Raw genomic sequence first — 20,692 nt, forward strand, 5'->3', positions numbered from 1 at the left:
AGAATCGAATAAATCATTAAAAGTAAACATTTAAATAATATATTTCATCTACAAAAAATATAAATCACAATTGCATTAATATACAATAAATTAAATGATGCACATATTCATGAAAGTAAACGTAGATGTTAACCTAATTCGTTGACGAATCCTTCATTGCTGGACCAATATATCTCTATTTAGAAGCAATCACAGTAACTGAGCAAAATATTTAGTCGTTCTGACAGAGGTTTTTTCAAAAGAAAAATACGAAGGGTACAATGCTTTTTCTTCGAAGAAAACTCACAAAACACAGCCTTTTTGGCAAGAAAATTATGTTCATGAAGGTAGACTGGGACCTGGCATTTTGGATCAATGAGATGTGGAAAATATTTAAGTACATATCTGAGTCTTTGTGTCGGATACAAATTATTCAGATTTTTCTACAGTTTCTTCATCAATATCACCAATGATGAATCTCCAATATATATTGCACTTGATTCAAGATTATCGTTGGCATGATTTCATGAAGTCTATCGACAGAAGATTTCAAATTCACTTTTCCCACACAAAATTTTTCCATATCTTAAAGTTGGATGAGTAAGGTGATTGTGCAAATATATAGGAGAATCATAACTTCAACATGGTTAGCATTATTATGTTTCTCTTTATGTTTCGGTATATCTCCCATGCTGTTATCTGAAAAAAAAGAAACATTTGGTAAGAATGCCTTAAAGTTCAAAATATCGAAAAGTGGAAAAACTTTGTTATAATTTTTTGAAAATTTCCACGAACTGACGTCATATCCAGAAAAATATATTTGGTTATGATGAAATATCCCCTCTTCATTATCACCGAATAAATGTGAGACTTACCAAAGTTCCATGGCTTTCTTGTACTTTTGGTATGAGCCACAGTAACAGTCGCTTCCGTAGTTAATTTAACTGTAGTTTGTTCGTAAGTTATCTTTGGTCTCTCTTCGGTTTTATTGGAAACTGGCACGTTTTTCTTGCAGGAGTACATTTCGTTTTTGATCAGTTCCATTCCGTTCTTTATGGGATCGATGTTCCTCTGGCAAAAACTTCCAGCTTCTTTTATGTACACCTCCCGATTTGGAGTTATACTACCTACGAAGCATTCGTAGGTACTGGCAGCTATATCCCTGCGTTTGGTGTAAGTATAAAGGAGATCATCCTCGACCCAATGCCCAAGACACACATATTCCCTCTCTTCATAGAGCTCCCCTGTTATGCAACTTGAAACCTGATAATACATGACTTCTGCATTGCAATCTGAACGAAGATTTGCACAGAGCTCAGAATCAGAGTCAGGTATAACACCAGTATACTCTCCAGAAATTGGACACATCCTGGGTACTATTTCTCCAGTGGTTGGAGGGGCAATTCCTGGAACATAAAATGTTGTTTGATATATCTTTCAACATTTGAATATGACTGTTATCACTCACTTCCTTGTGTAATCCAAGAATCTTCAAGGAAATTCGATTCATGGCATAAGGTGAAAACGTTACTCATATAACTCGACTTGATGCTGATCTGGAATTCGAGGATGTTGCTGGCTCTCTTATGTATCCAGAGGCAACTGTAGTGCTCCTCGTTGCTGGAATTAAGGAATTTTAGGATGTTTTGCTTTTGAATAAATGATCAGGGTTTATATAGAGTAGACTAGAAGAGAAGAACAATTGGGTCCATCATGTTAACAAGGCTTGTCGCCAACAATATACACTACTCAAAAATGGTGGATACTCGAGAGAAAACTCACTTTCTGAATGTGAATCGAATTCTCAGTATTGCTGTAGATATATTGCATTTGAGCAGTGTACTTCGCTAATAAAAATTCTTCATCAATCACCCTCTATACTCATGAGAATGAAAAGAACAGAAAATGTTCGAAATGATATTTTCAGTTTTTATATCACAACCATTTACTGGTTGTCCTTGTTTTAATGTCATTTATATACTCACCACTGACTCCTACTGAACACCAAATATTTATTTTCGAACTGGTGGGAATCAGCACACTTAATAGTGTATGTCTTGAAGGAAGAATGGTCTTGATACACTAGCGTATCATCATTCACCCTTATGTGTTCCCATTTTCCTTGCATCCATTTTGGGAAATTGCAAGTACCAGATCTTATTTCAACTGGCCATGGGGTAGCAGCCTTTGGTTGTAGAAGGAATGTTTCGAAACCACTAGTTGCATTGTGGAGGTCCGTGATGCAAGTGGAATCATTGCTTAGGGCCATATGGATGCGACCAGTTCTTGCTTCCCTTTCATAAACCTGTAATTTATATCTTACCTTTTAGTTCTGATTGATTTTTAATTCAATATGGGACCATAAAGTTGTGAAATAAGGCATATTATAAATGAAGTCTTAGCAAATAGCTGATGAACCACAAGATGAGAAAAATCTTCATCTATACGGCACATTCTTAGAGAAACATATAAGAAGATGGCTTTTCTTATATGTTTCTCTGAGAATGTATATCATTTAATGTCATCAACTTTGGAATTTTGGGTAGTGTAGTGTATTCCTTTTCCCATTCTTCCTTCTACAAAGCATCGTGTTAAAGTTCTTCCCAATGTTTAATTTTTCAATCATAACATTCACTAGGTAGAAGAACAAACATCTTATCCTGGGACAGAACAAGAACTGCCATAAAAATTTTAGTAGAGTGATCTAACTTTCATTTATGAAACTATTGAGCCATTTCAAAGAAAAATGGATCTGCCATCTTGTCATGCGCTCTATTGAATTCAAAATAATATATTCAGCCATAGTATTCCCACTGTTTCTATGTACAGTGGAATGTAAAGTTGTGTTGAGTGCAAATAGCAATTTAATTCTGTACAGAACAATCAGAACATGCATGAATACATACCGCACATCTGTATCTAGGCTTATGTTGTCTGCTATCCACGAATATTATAAAATTCTCCTCTTTAATTCCATTCCAGCTACCCAAACATTCGAATTTAAATTCTGTGGAAAGATAACAAATTAATAACTTAATTCTGAACAAAAATAAAGGTAGAAGAACTTACCACTCATCTCTCCTTCACTGCACCCTTTCAGCCTTATGTTGAGAGTAGACCCAGACGGGCAAGAATCTATGGTAGAATCTAAACCGTGACACTCAATTTTTTTCAGAGATCGCACATTTCTATTACGATAAATTACGGAGTATTTTCCATCCAGAGGGCAATACTTCCTCATCGTGGGGAATTCGTGAACATCTTTTGTTTCTGAAAATTAAGTAATGTAGAATTAATTCGATAGATTGGTAATACAGAAGCAGTGGCAGTTTCAGGGGGGGGGCGGTAATAGTTTACCCCCCTAAGAATTTGTTGTTTTTTTTTGTATAAAAGAACTCGTTTGAGAAATCTTTCTATTCTGAGTTCAGCATTTTTTTTTCATTCAATCTATTCGTTTTTGAATTTAAATTTTATACAGTATTGGTAATTAGTTTGGAATAGAATTAATATTTCTTCAACCTATAACTTAAAATGAAAACGGTGAATGCTGTCAATTGATTTTTCGTGACCCTCCCTTTATAGCAATAAAATTCAGTGTTTTTCTTCAACCCCTTAACCGCAACCCCACCAGTATCTGTTTTTCAATTGGAAATATATAAAATGTGTGAGCTTTTCAGAGATCTCAAGTATAATTGTTGTTTTTCTCAATTTTGTGGTTATCAGAAGAAACACAAAAGTCTCTTGAGAAAAAATTAGTTTCTCAACCAAAAACTTGAAATCAACACTTTAATTGTTTTCCGATTGTAATTATTTTTTGGCAATTAAATTGAATATCTTTCTCCAACCCCTTAGCAGCAACCCGATCCAACCGTATTTTTTTGATAGCCACAAAAACAAAGATTATAGTTCCATTTTACTTGAACTCTGTCCATGCAACGAACCCACACATGAATATGTTTCCATTGAACAATCAATTTTATTGCCAGAAATTAGGATGATTAAAAATCAATTGATATGTTTCAGCATTTCATTCTGAGTTATCTGTTGGAAGATATATTAATTTTATTCCAGTCTTTTATACCTAACACACTTCTCTTAATGAGAAAACTGGAATACGTGGGTGATATCTTGTATTCAAAATAGATTCATGAAATGAAGGAAAAACTATATTCCGAAATTCATTTCATTCGATATTTGTGAGAGTTTGGTCTTCAACAGCCTGTATCTTTTAAACCGATCTGATTTGGGAAAAATGGTAAAGAAAAAAAATGTTTTTTTTGACCTCAAGTAAAAATATTAAAATATTTGTACGAGTCAAGGACTCACCCTGTATAGTGCCTGAATATACTGAAGTGATCTTCATAAATCGAGGTAATAATCTTGAATGGTAATTTAATGAATAAATAATGAATTTTATGTATAATCAACTCTAAACTAATATAGAAAAGGAACAGAGGACAAAGGCACTAGACGAATTTTATCTGGCAATAATTAAGAAGTATTCATATAGAAAGGGACATATGTAAAGGATGAATTAGAAGACTCAATAACTTCAAAATAGATGATATTTTCGATAAACTGGTAAAGTGATGATATTTTAACGAATCTCGCGCTGAAAAACCATGTTGTTGAAAGTATAGGAGGTCCCATCAAAAATCATCCACTTTCCTTTAAAGCTCTTTTATGGAAGGTAAGCCATTAAAATTACTCAAAAAAGGTATTTTAAACAGAAATCAGAAACCAAAATATTTTGAACCGTAATTTTTTAGATTTTAAGATGTAACTCCAGAACGAATCCAGATATCCATGACCTGCTTTCTGCTAACTTATCATTAAAAAAGTTCTGGATTCCTCGAACATTCATAGTTCTCGAAATGCTCGGGACACCTGTACATATAGTTAATTAATTTTCAAGGCTTGTTGAATTCTTTTTTCGGATCGTCCAGTGGGTATATACCTTTAGAGGATATAGCCAGTTCCGTAATAACGAGTCAATGGGGCCTATAAATCAGATACCTGCTAAGGTCCTAATTCTTGGACATGAACCTCTTCAGTGAACGAGCACCTGTATTTCGAAATTTTCTGTCCGCACAATTGGTTTTTGCAGGTGTTTGATTTACTACAGCAACAAAATGTTTCAGAAAAGGAAAAAGAAACTCGAACACGAAATTGTAATTATGGTAGGAGATGCACAGGTATACGTACAAAATGGTCGAAATATTCCCTCATTAACTCAGAAAAAAACAACATTTCCGAAGAAATTCTCAGTTTGGTCCTTTTTTATTTTTGTTCGTATTTTTTTTTTCCAAATAACAAAGTTTCAATAATGACTGGTCCTTGAAGATAAGAGTTTCGAGGAATTGACGAAAATTATAAGTAATTCAGGTAGCTTGGGTGACTTGATATTTATTCACGAATTCTAACAAGGAATGCTTGATTGCGCCTACGAAACTTGAATAATATATACTTACTGAATAACAATATTTCTGTTACGTTTCTGGAAACCAAACTTTGTTCTGTAGGACATGTTCGTTCAGCTTGTTCTTCACTTACTATGTGACATTTCGACACAGAATTATGGCTAGTGATCATCTCGAGTACATTTGTAGATCGCAATTTCAGGTGGAAGCATCTGATGCAACTTGTTTCTCCATGACTGAAATTTTTATGCCAAAAAAGGCTTAGTAAGTGTTGATATTTTCATTGATCCACAGTTATATCAATAAGTTATTTTTTCATTCAACATGCTCATTATACAGGGAGTTTCATACTGAAAGAATAAGCCTGAAGCACATCGTATTATAGCTTATGCTCTCCCTGAATATAATTACTAATATAATATTTCCTTTGTGTAAGTGTATTTTTTTTATTTCAAAATAAGAATTTCTTCGACACTAAGTTGCCATTGTATGTTATACACTCATGTTATTTGTCCTATTATAATTTCTGAAGAATTGTTTCCTTTTAATCTTCAACATTAAAAGTATAGGTGGGTCCTATGGGTCTCTATAGACTTTCTAGAAAAATATCCATCATCTCGAAAATTTGAGATTTCCACTTAGGCAAAATATTTTTATCGTTAACCCTGTAGAAAGCCCTTATCAGAACGTGCAGTTCAATAAAAATAATTGAATCTTTAATATTTTGACACCTAGTCGAATTTACTCCTGCTAACTAATGGTAATAACCTAGTTTTTACTTATGTTATATTATAGTATTATTTTGAAATCTATAAGAAAGACACATTGTTGTTGGCCAAATCGGTTTTCCTAAATTAAGTTCTCATCAGGTACGCTTATTTCTACAAAATGACAGATTCACCCCATTTCATGGAAAAAATTGGAGATTCAGTTGAGATTTTTCTGCTCAAAAAATGACAACAGCTCTCTTGCTGCATATCAATCATTATATTCCATGAAGAATATAAAGAAATTATGCATTTTATTTATCTTCAACTATGGCTTTCAAAAGTATGTCAGAAATTAAAAAAAATCATTTCTCTAACTACTTTTTTAAATTGTATGTGGAGCACCACTATGAGGTATGCCTACTTCATTATGTTGCTATGTTTGGTATACTTGGCATTTAAAACATCGTGAGAGATCAACATTTTAAATCACCTGAAACTGACGTTATTACTGTGATTGAGTGAGCAACAAAATCGGTCATAGTAATAGTAGCATGAATGGAAATATTGAAGCATTCTGAATGGACTGTACATTAGGAGTATTAAGGGGACTCAAAAAAACCTCCAATTAATCCCATGTTTATTGAGGCTACGTGAGAGTATGTTACCATAGGCTTCTTTTCAAAAGACCTGAAGACGACGAATAGGTTCGAAACATGAGATATTGATAAAAACTTGTTTTTCTTATTTTGGCGCTTCTTATTTGCAGAAAGGATAGACCTTCGAATTTAAAATTGCTCGGTAGTATTTTTATTGTAAGAAGTACCTCATCCTAAGTAGATAATTATTTCCTATTCTCTTGTGACAATGGCCCCAGATGCCAACGGTTGTTGCGTTTATTTTGAGCGTGGCATACTGTACATTTGGTCCGATGACTGCGCTCTGCATAACGTATTCACCTTGGAATTCTTGTTGAAAATAACACGAGCCCTCTGCAGATTTACCTGGAAGAAAATAATGAATGCATATTGAAACTGCCGACACGCTGATGTTTATATGAAATAGAATGTATTCGAATTTCACACATACAATACAAATTCCAGACTGAAAAACTGATTTATATGACTTTCGCTATCTTTTGAAAGATGCTACTCTGATAGGGAAGCACTTGTGATTAGAACATCCCCATCTAAATGAAACTCATGTAATTCAGTTTTTTAGTTTAATTTTATAGATTTTCATACATAGAATAAACACAGTCACAGTGTTTTCTCATATCTTCGAAGTTAAGGGAGATATGGAAAAACAATTAAAAATGTTTTAAAGTAAAGAGGGTGAACAATAGAGACAACTCCAGGAAATTACCCCTTTACGCTAACCTATCCTAAAAGTGTATGTCACACATGTTATATTGTTGTTGGATGCTGAAAATTGTAAGGCTCATTATCAAAAGAACGATCCGTTTTAATCTTTATTTTATATTATGAATTAATTTGTTATTACAATCAACGGAATTGTAAGTTATAAAACAGCAAACAATTCATTCCATTGAATAAGGCACTCTTCTAAAAAATAATTCTGACTGAATACTTCTCCATTATTTTTTCTGTTTCTTTGCCATCCAAAATTTCCTAACACAGCATCTATGATGAATAAATTTCTTAAAAATTAACAAAAATTTCTTCTAGTTCCTGATACTCATTCAACAAACTAAACTAAACAATATTAATTTGGGAAAACTCAAACCAAAACAATACTTCTCCTCAAAAGTTAAGGAAGTTCAGAAATCTTGAGCTGTTTCGAAAGGTTCAATTGTTTCCAACAATTTTGTTTCACAATTTCAGTTGAAAATTTATTTTTACCGTTCATTCAAGAAAATTGAAAAATTACAGAAGCCTGACAACGCCTTTTGATATTTTCGATGAGATTGTTGAAGTAGTGAATAGCCCTATTGGCTTCATCGGCACTGAGTTTACGTGTAGGCTTTTTTGCAAAACAAATTTTCATATTTTGAATCAAAGTTGATTGAAGAACGTAAAACAATAACTGATCCAAAATTCTTAATAACACAAACGACAAGAACTTCCCTGAATCTGAAAAAGTTACCAAACGAGGAGTAAAAAACCATTCAGATATAATATAAGAGAGTAAACATTTGGTGGACAAGAATGGACAAGTTTTGAAACCGTCCCAAATTTTCTGAACTTCCTGATTTTTTGTGGAGCAGTATACATTCCGCATTCACCAACCAATTCAAGAACCATGTGCTACAATGGAAGAATGGATGAGTACACACTGATAATGAAGTAGCAATCTCTCTCGATCTGAAAAATATCGAGTTCATCCCATCTTTCTCGACTTCTTTCCGATGCGGATTGAATATAAGTGGTATCCTATTGTTGAAAGTAGAGAAGGAAGTAGGATAGAAAAAGCGGTTTGAATTATTATCGAATTCAATCTCCACTCCTTTTTTTTTCTGTTGGAGCTCGAAAAATGAGTCACAAATATATTGCCAATTATAATGGACGAATAGACATTTTTCTGAATTGTGAAAAGCATTCTGTCATTTCCGGATGCTATAATAATTGGCCTGAGAATTCGAATGATTAGCATCACCTTGATTTTGATTGAGGAAGTAACGGTCTTATAAAAAAAAATGGAACTTACACTCTTATTTTTTTCAAGTACCAATAGAAAATGTAGATTTGTCGGTGCTATGTTCTGGGGACTACAGCAGCAATCAATATACCTGTTATTGTAATAAGAATCGTCTTGTGTAAAATGTTGCCAAAACCGAATGCATGGTAGATATTTCAATTTGAATTCCTTGAAAACCATTAGAATGCCATTCAATTGAAAAACTTTTTCATGACACTCAAAATGTGATCAACAAGAATATTTCGAAATGCATCAAATCACATTTTCGAAAATATACAAGACACAAGAAAAATTTTCAATTGAAATTTTTGAATTTCATGATGAATATAGGAGTTCAGCTCTCTTTCTGAAAAAAAATGACAACAGCCATTCCTGAGATTTGCTACATATCTATTCCTACATTCCCTGAAAAATGATTAATTGAATATACTTATATTTCTCAAAATAGTTATAGGGTGAGTCTTTTTACTAGTACATATATTTTAACAGTAGATTCTTCAACTTTTTCCTTTACCATTTTTTCCGAATCAGATCGGTTTAAAAGATACAGGCTCTTGAAAAACTATGAGAAAATGTTATTTTCAGTTCTATCTCATAAACGGTTTTATCGAATTGAATGAATTTCGGAATATAGTTTTTCATTTATTTGATGAATTTTTTTCGAACACAAGATATCACCCACGTCTTCCAGTTTTCTCATTAGGACCATTGTACCATAAAAATACCAAAAATTCAAAGAACCCAACTTTTGAAACTAAGTTGGACGCTTACTTATGAGTATTTGAACGTTTAAAAATAGAGTTTTCTTCATATTTTCCCGTATAATGCGGCTTTTTCGAAGGATTTGATGTTCAATAATAAAAAATATGTGTGAAATTAAAAAAATTGGGTACTTTGACCAAATGCAACTCTCTCCAAAAGAAACACAGATGTGTAATGTAACAGATTTAGCTAGTTATTCTGAAGGTGATCTTGTTTTTCTAAGGGTGACACAGCTTATTATGAAAATTCAAAATGGCTATATCTCCTTTTCAAGGTCGAATCCAAAAAAAATGGTCTAAAAAAAAAGTGTTTCGTTTGACCTCACTTTTAAGATTACTGTTGACTGTTAAGATATTTGTACGAGTCAAAGTTTCACCCTGTGTGTATAATCGAATTTATTCTCGAATATACAGGGTTAGAACTATTCAGAGGCGGACTTTAGGAATATCGAAAAACGTTAAAAATACAGGGTGGCTTAACTTACGAAAAAGTAGTACACCAGTATAATCGCTATCTAGGATTATGACTACAAACCGAATTTGGTGTAGTTATCTCCAGAAACAAATGAGTTATAAAGAAAAAAAGATAATCTTGATTTTCAGTTTTTTCGAGATACCTCAGGAACCATCAGAGATATTTTGGAACTGCTCACACCAACACACTCATCGTTCTATAACGCACCTTTTTTGTAATTCAACCCACCCTGTATTTCTAACGGTTTTCGATATCCCTGTAGTCCCCCTCTGAATAGTTCTAACAATGTATACTAATTTCAGAGGAATTATATGAACGAAAAAATTTCCAGCATACTGGAGTAAATTCATAAAAGATCAGCTATGTCCAGTTGAAAATACAGAACATAAGGCAAACGTGTAACCACAGCTTAAAAAGGAGTGTCGAGTGTGAAAACCGAGTGATGAAATTTGACACAACCAATTGACAAAATTTGATACGTATTATATTTCGACAAACTTCCCCTGTTCCGTTTTTGTGGTCAACAACAGAATCATTTCATTCCCCACGTATCCTGGGAAGCCCTCTAATTGATGTTATGAGTAATGACCATATTTACTCTCAGGAAGTAAGTTAGGAAGTCCAGAACTGGTTTTGAACCATAATTCCGGCATTATGAAATTGAGAGTTATCGCTTTTTTATTATTTTTTAAATCTAGTTGATACTCAATGTTTGGAAAAAAATAAATTATATTAAGGAAATATCGGCCAATATTCATTTCAATACTTAACCCCAATAAATTATTTATTATTTCATTTAGGGGTGGATTGGAGTTTTTCTTTTGGTAAAAACATGTCAACATTGACATTCACAGCAACTTTTTCTTTCGCTTATATTCAAGAAATTAAATGTTTTTTATTTAGTGTAGGTAAATGCTTTGGGTTTCGACAATTATAAGAATCAATTAATGGTTTATAATTACTGCAAATGACTCAATCATTTCTAATTACGCTGTAAAATTACATGCTCGGTAAGATTGGAATAAACTTCGAAAAAATTAGTCCCTTCCCGATTCAAAGCTTATGCTGGTATATTTCCGCAAAATGTTTTCAGATTATACAACTTATATTCACTATATAAAATTTTTTTTCATGGATTAACTATTTTTTCTGGAGAAGAATTCTTAAGACAGTAATAGTACCAAGTAGGTTTAGTAAGGATTGAAATAATACTAGGTTTGTCCGATAAAAAAGATGAAGTTATGCTCAAGTATTAGTGATATACAGGGTGTAAATGAATAGACGCTAAAAAATTAAAGGGGTGATTCCTTGTCAAGCAATAATGGGAATCTTTCATATACAATTTCTTTTCCGAGCAGCCCCTGTTTAAATACAGCCACTTAAGATGGTATCTGCAAAGCAATTTTAAATTTTTGTCACCCTATTAGGTGACTACCCTCTCCAATTATAGGGAAAAACCACAATTTTTTTTGTATTGCTTCTAGTTCCCATAAAATGTCTGCTCAATTTCATTTCTGGCACTTTTCTGCTTTCTAAATAAGATACATTTTTTCGCAACTTTCATTGACATATTTCAAAATGAATGATGAAGAACAGAGCCTCATTTGAAACAAAAATTTTCAATCTTCTGTAGAATTTTCAGACTGACAATAATTATGACACTATTAATAATATGTGAGGTGAAAATTCGACTGATATAAGTTTCAGGAAGCTCAGTTCTTCTGTTCCAGCGAAAAAATCTAATAAATATATTTTTGTATTCACGACAGTGTACATTTCTACAACATTACTCTTAAAATTTGAAATAGACGTTATAAATTGATACGTATTCAAAAAAAATATGTTCGACAATCGTCACATCAAATTACAAATGACCTGCGATTCTCCAAAATTATTCTTTCCATACGAAACAAAATTTTGTTAAGTAGTGAATTAGTCAAACACGAGAAAAACTGAAGGAAAAAAAGTCATAAAAAAAGTAATAATTTTTTCATATTTCCTCACGCACCGAAGAACTCAAATATGAGAAATAAATCATGAGACTGAAATAATGATACTGGTTTGAGTTGAGATAGTCATAACTCTTGAAAGGGTGAACATTATTTTATTACGCTTAATTTGAATGTAATAGAATAATGTACGAGATGATACTCTGTGTGTTGAGCTTAATAATAATATTCTGGAAAATTGATGATATGAAAATGTTGGAGTGAGGTCTCAGTTCTACTTCTTGTTGCTCCTGCTAACGGGATCTTGAGCTTATTGTATTACGCGTATCATTTTCCAGAAAATTAACACTGTTGTTTCTCATACATTAAATCTGATATGATATGAACATTACGCTGTTACGAATAGAAGCACCGTTATGATCTATGCGGTATATTTTTAATGACTTATTAAAGGAATTAACAGTAATGTAATAATTCATCAAGCCTGCACAATATTGTTTTCCCGGAAACGCGTTGCGAAAAGTTAGTGTTGCTTGATATTCATCTTCGATATTTTTCCATAATTTTTTTTTATTACATTGTACAACACGATATGGACATTCAGTGCAATTAATTTTTATGTACATGCCGTGGAAGGAATTTTAGAGCATTTTTCACTCAGACAATTTTCATATTTCCATGAGAATTATTTATACAGGGTGAGTCTTTGACTCGTACAAATATTTCAACAGTAGATTCTTGAGGCCGAAACAAAACTTTTTTCATTTTTTCCGAAACGGCTCGTTTCAAAAGATACAGGTTGCTGAAAAACCATAAAAAAATTGTATTTTATCGAATGAAATGAATTTTGGAATATGGTTTTTCATTCATTTGATGAATTTCTTTCGAACACAAGATATCGCCAACGTCTTCCAGTTTTCTAATTATGATCATTTCGTACCATAAAAATACCAAAAATTCAAAGAACCCAACTCTTGAAACTAAGTTAGACAGTTTCTAATGAATATTTGAACGTTTTGTGAAATAAAACTATTCTTCATATTTTCTCGTATAATGCGCGTTTGAGAGTGAATTGATGCTCAAAAATTAAAAAGTATCTGTGAAATTTGAAAAATTGGGTACTTTGGCTGAATACCACTCTGTTTGAAAGATCCACAGATGTGCAGTGTCACAGATTTAGCTAGTTATTCTTAAGGAATTTTTTTTTCCAGGGGTGGAACAGCTCATTATGTCAACTTAAAATAGCTATATATTTTTATCAGGACCAAATTGGAAAAAATGGTATAAGAAAAAAGTGTTTCTCCTGGTTCCAAGAATCTACTAACGAAAAGTGTTTATTTTTGTTTCTTCTGTATCATATGTTGGGAGCGAAAAATCAAGGGTAATAATACTTTGAGCACTAGAGTGATTCAGATTTAAAAAAAATAAAATAATCACAGGTTTGATTTTTTGATAATTGTGATTATTGTCATACTATCGTGATATACATTATGATAATGACTTCAAAATACAAAAATTCCTTCACTCGTCCATTTTTTCTTCAGAAATATTGAGCTCAATGTTCAAATATGTGAACTTCAAAAATCATTCCCAGATATAAACTCGAATATCCAATTGAGGATTTTGTCGTGTTTTTGTCATGAAAATGGTTCGATATCTGTACAAAATGTCACACTGAAAAAGGAAGAAAGTCTGTTTTTGAGTAGAAAAAATTTAATAATCATCATTCAACTTTTCACGCAGATTTTCCAACTCATATATTTGAAAAAAAATAGAGAGAGTTAATTGATTTTTCTATTTGATTAAGCGAAAAATTTTTAATATTTTCCTAACGATCAACAATGAATAACTTGTTATTTATGAAAAACGTAAAATAATTTATTTCGAATAATATCTCTCTATGATATTCAAATATCATCAAGAATTAAGTAGTTGATAATTGATAATCTCAAAAAACTTTCTTGGGCTGATCGAGAATAAGAGGAAAAACATTATTCAAAATATTTCATGGAAGTTACTGAAACCTAATATTTTCCTTTAATGGTTTTTTAAAAATCAGATATTTTATGTTTGAAGTTGGTGTTCAGAAGAAAATCAAACTGAATTCAGATATAAATTATATAATCATGTTTTTTATCCAAAAATAAGACAATGATTGATGATTCTAATAATTTTCCATTCAACTGACTGAAGAATTTAAATAATTATACAATATTGATATTTTTTTGCTCTTTTTGAAACTTACTTCATCAGAAGTGATGTATTTGATTATAATGTATAGAAAGTACAAAGATCTATCGATTTTTCCGCTTATTACTTTACACTTTTTCACGAGCCTACACGATTTCCTTATTTAATTCGGAACTTTTAAAATTCCTTAGATCGATCAAAGAATTTTATTCTGAAAATTCGAACTGAGTCAATTCTTGAGCACAGCTTTTCCCAAGAATAATTCCAAAACTATTTGTTTTTAGAGAAAAAGGTGAAAAAGATAATAGTTCATAAGCCGCGAATGATGAAAAATAAAAGAGATAGAATACAATATTTCATTCCTTCGATCTTTTCTTCTTATCTAATTTTTCACGAAAATCACTTAATTCAGTCCAATTTTGAGTATCAATTATTATGTTCACATTCACACGATATATTCTCACGCGGATACATCAATAAAAAAAAATACAACACTGGTTTGAATATTAATTAGGTAAATAAACAAGGACTCACCTGTAAGATAAACAATTAAAACGCCGATGACAGCTAGCGCGTATTCCATGTTGACGTTCGGTATGACGGGATTTCCAAAAATGAAAATAACAGAAAAATGACGCACCACTCTGGATCTCCGGTGTCAATTAACGTGCATTTTGCCGGCGATAGAAATAATACTCCGGTTACGAATTCTTCGTAGTGGGTAGGTTTAATAATTGTAGTGAAGGCCCCTTTGGACTGTGGAATGCAGGTAAGAGCGCACGAAGATAAGAGGAAGGAAGAAACGCAGCACCTGAATGAACCGGTCCTTTTTAAATTATGAATGAAACTTTACAATAGAATAAGTTTACAAAGTGTACTGACCGTACTGAGCTTCTGGCGCAAGCGCACATATGTCTTCGAAGTTGCTTTCTCAGATCAGCATTGAAATCTCCGTGCGTGACGACAGTAAAAAATAGAATATGAGATGAGAGATCTTCAATATTAAGACAGGTACACACGTTGAAGCATACCTTGCATAGGTGTACCATATTTGCTCCAAATAAATTCAGTTAATCAAAAACAGTTTTTTTGTTCTAAATATGGGAAATGTCGATAAGTATTTTGAAATGTGCTCGTTTTGATGTTAGAAAATGTTATAGGATCATGTCCCAAGTTTGAGATACTTGAGTATTCTCAGAGGGTACATAAAGGTTCACATACGTACCAAATATCAAATTCTTATTCCTTGTCATTAAGAAAAATATCTAAAGAACTTTAGCTTAATCGAAAAAGAACTCAACTCAATGAAATATTTTAATTCAGGCAGTTTAAAAATGGAATAGATTTGTGTGAAACAAAAATTTCAAATGAGAACAAGTAAGGAGTAGCATCGTATCGAGCGAAGATTAGCGAGGATACTAATCAGTTCGTCTTTTTGTGAGAAAACGACGTTTCTTGAAAAATCGTCTTGACATTCCATTTTCAAACTGCCTGAATGATTTCATTGAATTAATTCAGATTCCCTAATTTTGTAATCATTCCATGGCTGTTGAATATCTTTTTAACGATAAAGAATAAGAATTTGATATTAGGTGCGCAGGTGTCACTTGATATACCCTTCAAGAAAAGTAATAAGAAATTAGGATTACCATTAAAAAAATTATCCAAATTATCGTCATATTTCAAATTTGGGACAAGCCGCATTAAGAGGAGCCTACTGTAAGATACTGATCGACCTGTCGGACTATATTCACACAAAAAATCTGTCTTTGATTCACTGAAAGTTAGAGACTAGCATGAACTAGTGATATTAGAGATGTTCAGGATGGGAAATCTAATATCTAATGATCTAATTCTTTCACGATGTTAAACACATTGAAGCGTGAAGAATTTGTCATGCTTGACGATGTACTCTGAGAATTTTCCCGGCAGTTCTGGTTATCCCTAATAACAAATATAAGAATTTTCTCGATACAAGATAATCCACGCGAAAATCAAATGATAAAACTAGAGTGTAATGAGAGATAACTTGGCACAAAAATTGTATCTAGTTTCAGCGTTTCTTCGATGAAAAACTTTCAAAATAAAAATAAGTGAAAAATTTGGGATTGGCCTCACACAAAAATGATATCAATCTATCAGCTATCCAAAAAATTATCAAAAACTAATTTGTTGACATAAAACTATTAGACTTAACCGAAATACACCTGATTTTAATAGCTATCACAATTCTGAAAAATATGTAATATTGCTACAAAAAATAACATACAATTAGGACTCGTTCATAAACTCTTATGAGATATTCCAATTCTAAATAAAAAGATTCATTCAATTTAAAGATGATTGATTATCAATAAACACATGAGAGCTCACTTGAAAACAAAATTAAGTGTTTAATTTATAGAAATAGTATCGTAAATCAAAGTGTTGCTAATAATTGGTTCAACTTGCCAGGCAAACATACTTATTTCAATGTAAAAAATTAAAATTTAAGAGAAGAACGAATCCAGCAAAGCCTAAAGGGGTGATGGATTTTTTTAAGGATTTATTTGGCTTTCCCAATCATTCTGGATTATTCGTACAACGTTCCGTTTCAGTTACACTTCCTCCGAAAATGTTTCTCAGTTGACGAATGTATAAACTCTTTTGAATTATGTCTTGGTTGTTCAATGATTTATGTATCTTCGGAATCAAGCATGGAATTGAATTTGAGCCGAAAAATTCACCCTTTCCTATTTCCAGCTTTGATTGAACACAAAAATTAAGTTCGTTTTCTTCTTGTCTCCTTGAAAAGTATCATTTCTTCCCTCATTGAAATGAAGTAACAAAAAATATTAAAAAAGCTATACCTATTTAATTTTTTTTATTCCTAGAACTCCTTAAAATCTTGAGCAGTAATAAGTTCAATCGTATTTATCAAGCAGAAAACATATCTTGCTACACAAATATTACACGGGGAGCAAAACAGATGAGTGAGTATACAGGTTGTCCCACAGTGGGTGGGTGTTCCAAAATACTTCGGCTTGTCACTCGATTCAAAAGTATAGGAAGTTGATTTTTTCAAGTGGAACTCCTTCAGTTTTTTCGATTTCGTGAGATTCTTAAAGCATTGAAAACGATGCTTTCAATGATTCAAGTATCTAACGAAACTAACGTGGTAGTAATTCTACAGTAGCAACAGAATTCGTACGCTGAAAACCCTCACTTTCATAGAAATTTTACTTTATTTCTGTAACCATGAGGTTTTCGTACATAAATATGATACATCATTAGATGCTTACTTTGAATTTCTCTGAAAATATCAAATGAAAAGTATGCATCCTGCATCCGCAGGATCTCAGTGACTTATTTTAAAAATTTCAGCTTACTAAAATATGAAATGTCCTTGCTATGTCTATTTCATTGGATCCATGTTTTTGGCAATTTTTTGAGGAAAACCGTTAATATCTTATCTTATATTATCAGGAAAAGGGATAGGAGTTACGGGTCAAAAACAATAATATGGGGAAGGAGTAGCGAAAAAATTTTAATAGAGTGTCCCATTTGATATAACGAAGATTGTAGTATTTTTTCGTATAAGAGGCAATGTCGCAAAATTGAAAATATTTTAGTCAGTTAGATCAGAGACGTAAACCTGAGTTCCCAAATTTTCAGAAAAATCCTATGATTCCGTAAACGTCTAATAGGCCACCCACCGTGGGGCACCCTGTATGTGAACTCCCCATTCTTCCACCACGTTGTTTCTTTTTATTCTGAATACTAGATGAAATTTCAGTCATGTAAATTGTTTTTTTCTTCAAATGGTATTGGACATTGTGATCATTAACTATCCCAATAAATGTTAACAATTGATTTATTAATTCATCCCCTCAATTAGTGGAAATCGCTGACTATATATAAGCATATAAATTATATTTTTACACGTCACACCTTTGAAACTCTCGTGTGGTATCTAGAAAAACAAAATATGCAATATTAATATTTCTTCTAGAAATATATATACTATCAGAAATGTGATATAGCCATACAATCTGACTGTCAGGCTGCGATTAAAGCACTTAGCTCTCTCATATCATCGATTCTAAGATGGTGTGGGAGGGAAGAATGATACTGAGAGAAATAAGCAAGAATAACAACGTCTGCTCAGTTTGGGTTCCTGGACACTAGGAAATAAAAAGTTTCTTCGAAACTTTAATATTGCGGGATCTAAGAAGTAGGTATCTGGATCTTAAAGAAAGAATATGCTACAACTCCTCATTGGATTCCTTGCAGGGCATAACTGCTTCAGGAATCACCTAATGAGAATAGGTTGCAGAAATGAAAATGAGCAGATATTTTATGGGAGAAAGAGAGAAATTTAAAAAAATTTGATGGTTTTCCCTCAAAGGGAAAAAAGTAGAAAGAGCCTCTACTAAAATTTGTTTCACGAGAAATTTGTTTCTCCAGAAACTTTTTCACTTATTTATATGATCAGAAGATTTATTTTTCATTAATTGTAAACAGATAAGGTCTCTTGTATTATCCTGCTAAAAGTAACAGTTTTTGAAAAAAAAATTTATCAACGGGTGCTTAATGTGAGTCGCATATAGGCTGGAATTATCTTTGAATTTCTTTTTTATTGCCTTCTCGTTCTCATAGAATGTCTTCTCAATGTTATTTCCGTCAGTTTTTTGGTTTCTGATAAAAAAAATGTATATAATTAGGGGCAGCTGAGAACACAAATTTATATGAAAGACCCACACTATGTCTAGACCAGGAATCACCCTTTGATTTTACACCCTGTATACGAGTTTTCCAAATAGACAACATATGTAAGTACTAAATGAACCGCATCAATTTAAAATAAAAATCCAAAAAAATTTTTGAGGTCACTTCAAAACTGCAGTCGAAGGCATAATTCATCCCCAAAATCTTCAACCCATTTTCTAAGCTCTGCAGCCTCTCCAAAAAACAGAGTTCAATGATACATAATGTTAAAGAGAAATCCAGTAGATCGAATATTCAGAGCTCAAACCTGTGAACTTCTAGTATTACTGGAAAGGTTCCCTTAAAATGGCCCCCTCTATGCGTTATATTTGCGTCGCAAAGGATATCATTCTCCCTGTTGTGAAATAGCCTAAAACATCATTATGTTCCAATTCTTGATCAAATTCAGGAAGTAGTATAACGATACGATGGAATCGGTTTCATTGTACCTTTGGGTAAGGTTAAGAGTTTAAGGGTGAAAAAACTTTCGGCGCATAAGAAAAGGGCAAGCGCGCTACTATTGATCGGGGGTGCGCACTGATGTACTTGTAAGCAATAGATGCTACATATAAGGCTTGGAGTGGTGCATGACGAACCTCAGCCTTTTAATCATAATTCAAATCACCTTCAACGAGTCTCTATCAGAATCTTCTTACGTGCAAACTGCTTGAATTTTTTTAGTCAGTTTATGGCTCTCAAGCCACTTTTCTGAGCCTTCTCAAGTGTGCAATCACTAGACCTCATGATCGGTTCATTTTGGAATCTTTGCAGAGCCTGCCCCTCGATGCCAGTAGATAAGGTAAACATTTTCCTCAATTCTTTTCCATTTTTCACGCACTAAATGAATGAATCAAAGTGGAAACCACATTCCAACTGTTTCTTGAGTGGGAGTTTTGAGATGGATATGCCGGATATCAGCTGGTAGACTCGTATATCCATTGTAACCAATTTATCAGACAGGTAAAAATTTCCATTTGATTTTAGAAGGCAACAGCTAAGAAATTGTTCAAAACTTGTAACCCCCATCATTTTAATTAGTTCAAAAATGTAATTCTTGAGCTCGAAACCTCCCCCGCACTTCATAACCCGTTTTAATAATAGGAATAATGTCTATATTAACGACCTGCGATATAACACGGACCAACACCCCCCGAAAATTGCATAAACTCGATAAAACCGGCCGATGCAGAATGTTTTGTCGGATTGCAGTTTTGGCAAATCAATAAACGACCCTTCTGCAGTTTTCATTACTCACAGTTGGAACATGGATTTGTTTCTTGGTTTTCGAATTTCGGTGGTGAAACGAGAACGAATGTTTTCTCGAATTGATTTGAGCCATTTGATTCTTCGAATATTTTCTCCCAGAAGTGCGAACTTAATTAATGGTACACCCATTTGATCCACTGCGATGTAGGTGTTGTTACAGGAAAAAATTCGAAAAAGCTTTCAGCTTTATGGGCTATGTAAAGATAATTAAACTCATTTAATTGATGATGAATATTTTATAGCTACTATATGAATTTTATTCAGATTTTTAGAGCAACTTGTTCTGGAGGTTATTTCAAATGATCAACATCTTTCAAGATATAAACATCATCTTCATGAAGATTCGATTATTAGAGAAATAAAAAAATAGGGCACATATTAAAACATCATTTGAATTCAAATTGATTTCTAGTATTTTAACCTCTTGAAGTTCTTTGAAGCCCAACAATATTTGAATAGTACATCGTTATTTTTAAAATCTCCTTCTTGATGAAAATTGAAACATATAGAGAGACAGTTAACATACAATTGGCATTTACAG

The 20,692-nt window shown here is 32.6% G+C and overlaps 2 protein-coding genes across 5 annotated transcripts in view; one reads left to right on the forward strand and one right to left on the reverse strand.

Moving 5' to 3' along the window:
• Positions 1–25: 25 nt before the first annotated feature.
• On the reverse strand, positions 26–14,810 carry LOC123321619. Its single transcript, XM_044909314.1, has 9 exons — positions 14,674–14,810; positions 6,933–7,110; positions 5,451–5,635; positions 3,049–3,249; positions 2,886–2,986; positions 1,965–2,284; positions 1,448–1,599; positions 855–1,385; positions 26–678 (listed from the first exon to the last, which is right to left on the reverse strand). Exons 1-9 carry the CDS (start codon positions 14,720–14,722, stop codon positions 566–568), a joined length of 1,830 nt encoding a protein of 609 aa, XP_044765249.1. The 5' UTR covers positions 14,723–14,810; the 3' UTR covers positions 26–565.
• Positions 14,807–20,692, forward strand: part of LOC123321617 (nuclear protein MDM1) — a 42,214-nt gene continuing 36,328 nt past the window's right edge. For 3 of the 4 annotated variants that reach the window (XM_044909308.1, XM_044909310.1, XM_044909312.1), the window contains exon 1: positions 19,447–19,684. In XM_044909308.1, coding sequence (XP_044765243.1) covers positions 19,628–19,684 — 57 coding nt within the window. In that variant the 5' untranslated portion in view covers positions 19,447–19,627. Of the gene's footprint in view, positions 14,909–19,446; positions 19,685–20,692 lie in introns of those variants that run through there. The other variant, XM_044909309.1, reaches the window with a different exon arrangement.

The sequence above is a fragment of the Coccinella septempunctata genome, chromosome X (genome assembly GCF_907165205.1).
Source record: "Coccinella septempunctata chromosome X, icCocSept1.1, whole genome shotgun sequence".
In the NCBI taxonomy this organism is placed as follows: domain Eukaryota; kingdom Metazoa; phylum Arthropoda; class Insecta; order Coleoptera; family Coccinellidae; genus Coccinella; species Coccinella septempunctata.

Coding starts and splice junctions, on each gene's coding strand:
- LOC123321619 (XM_044909314.1), bottom strand. CDS start 14,722: ATGGAATACGCGCTAGCTGTCATCGGCGTTTTAATTGTTTATCTTACA. Junction 5,636..6,932: donor AATTATCTACTTAGGATGAG/GTACTTCTTACA, acceptor TAAAAATTTCAG/TCATGGAGAAACAAGTTGCA. Junction 679..854: donor AAGAAAGCCATGGAACTTTG/GTAAGTCTCACA, acceptor CTTTTTTTTCAG/ATAACAGCATGGGAGATATA.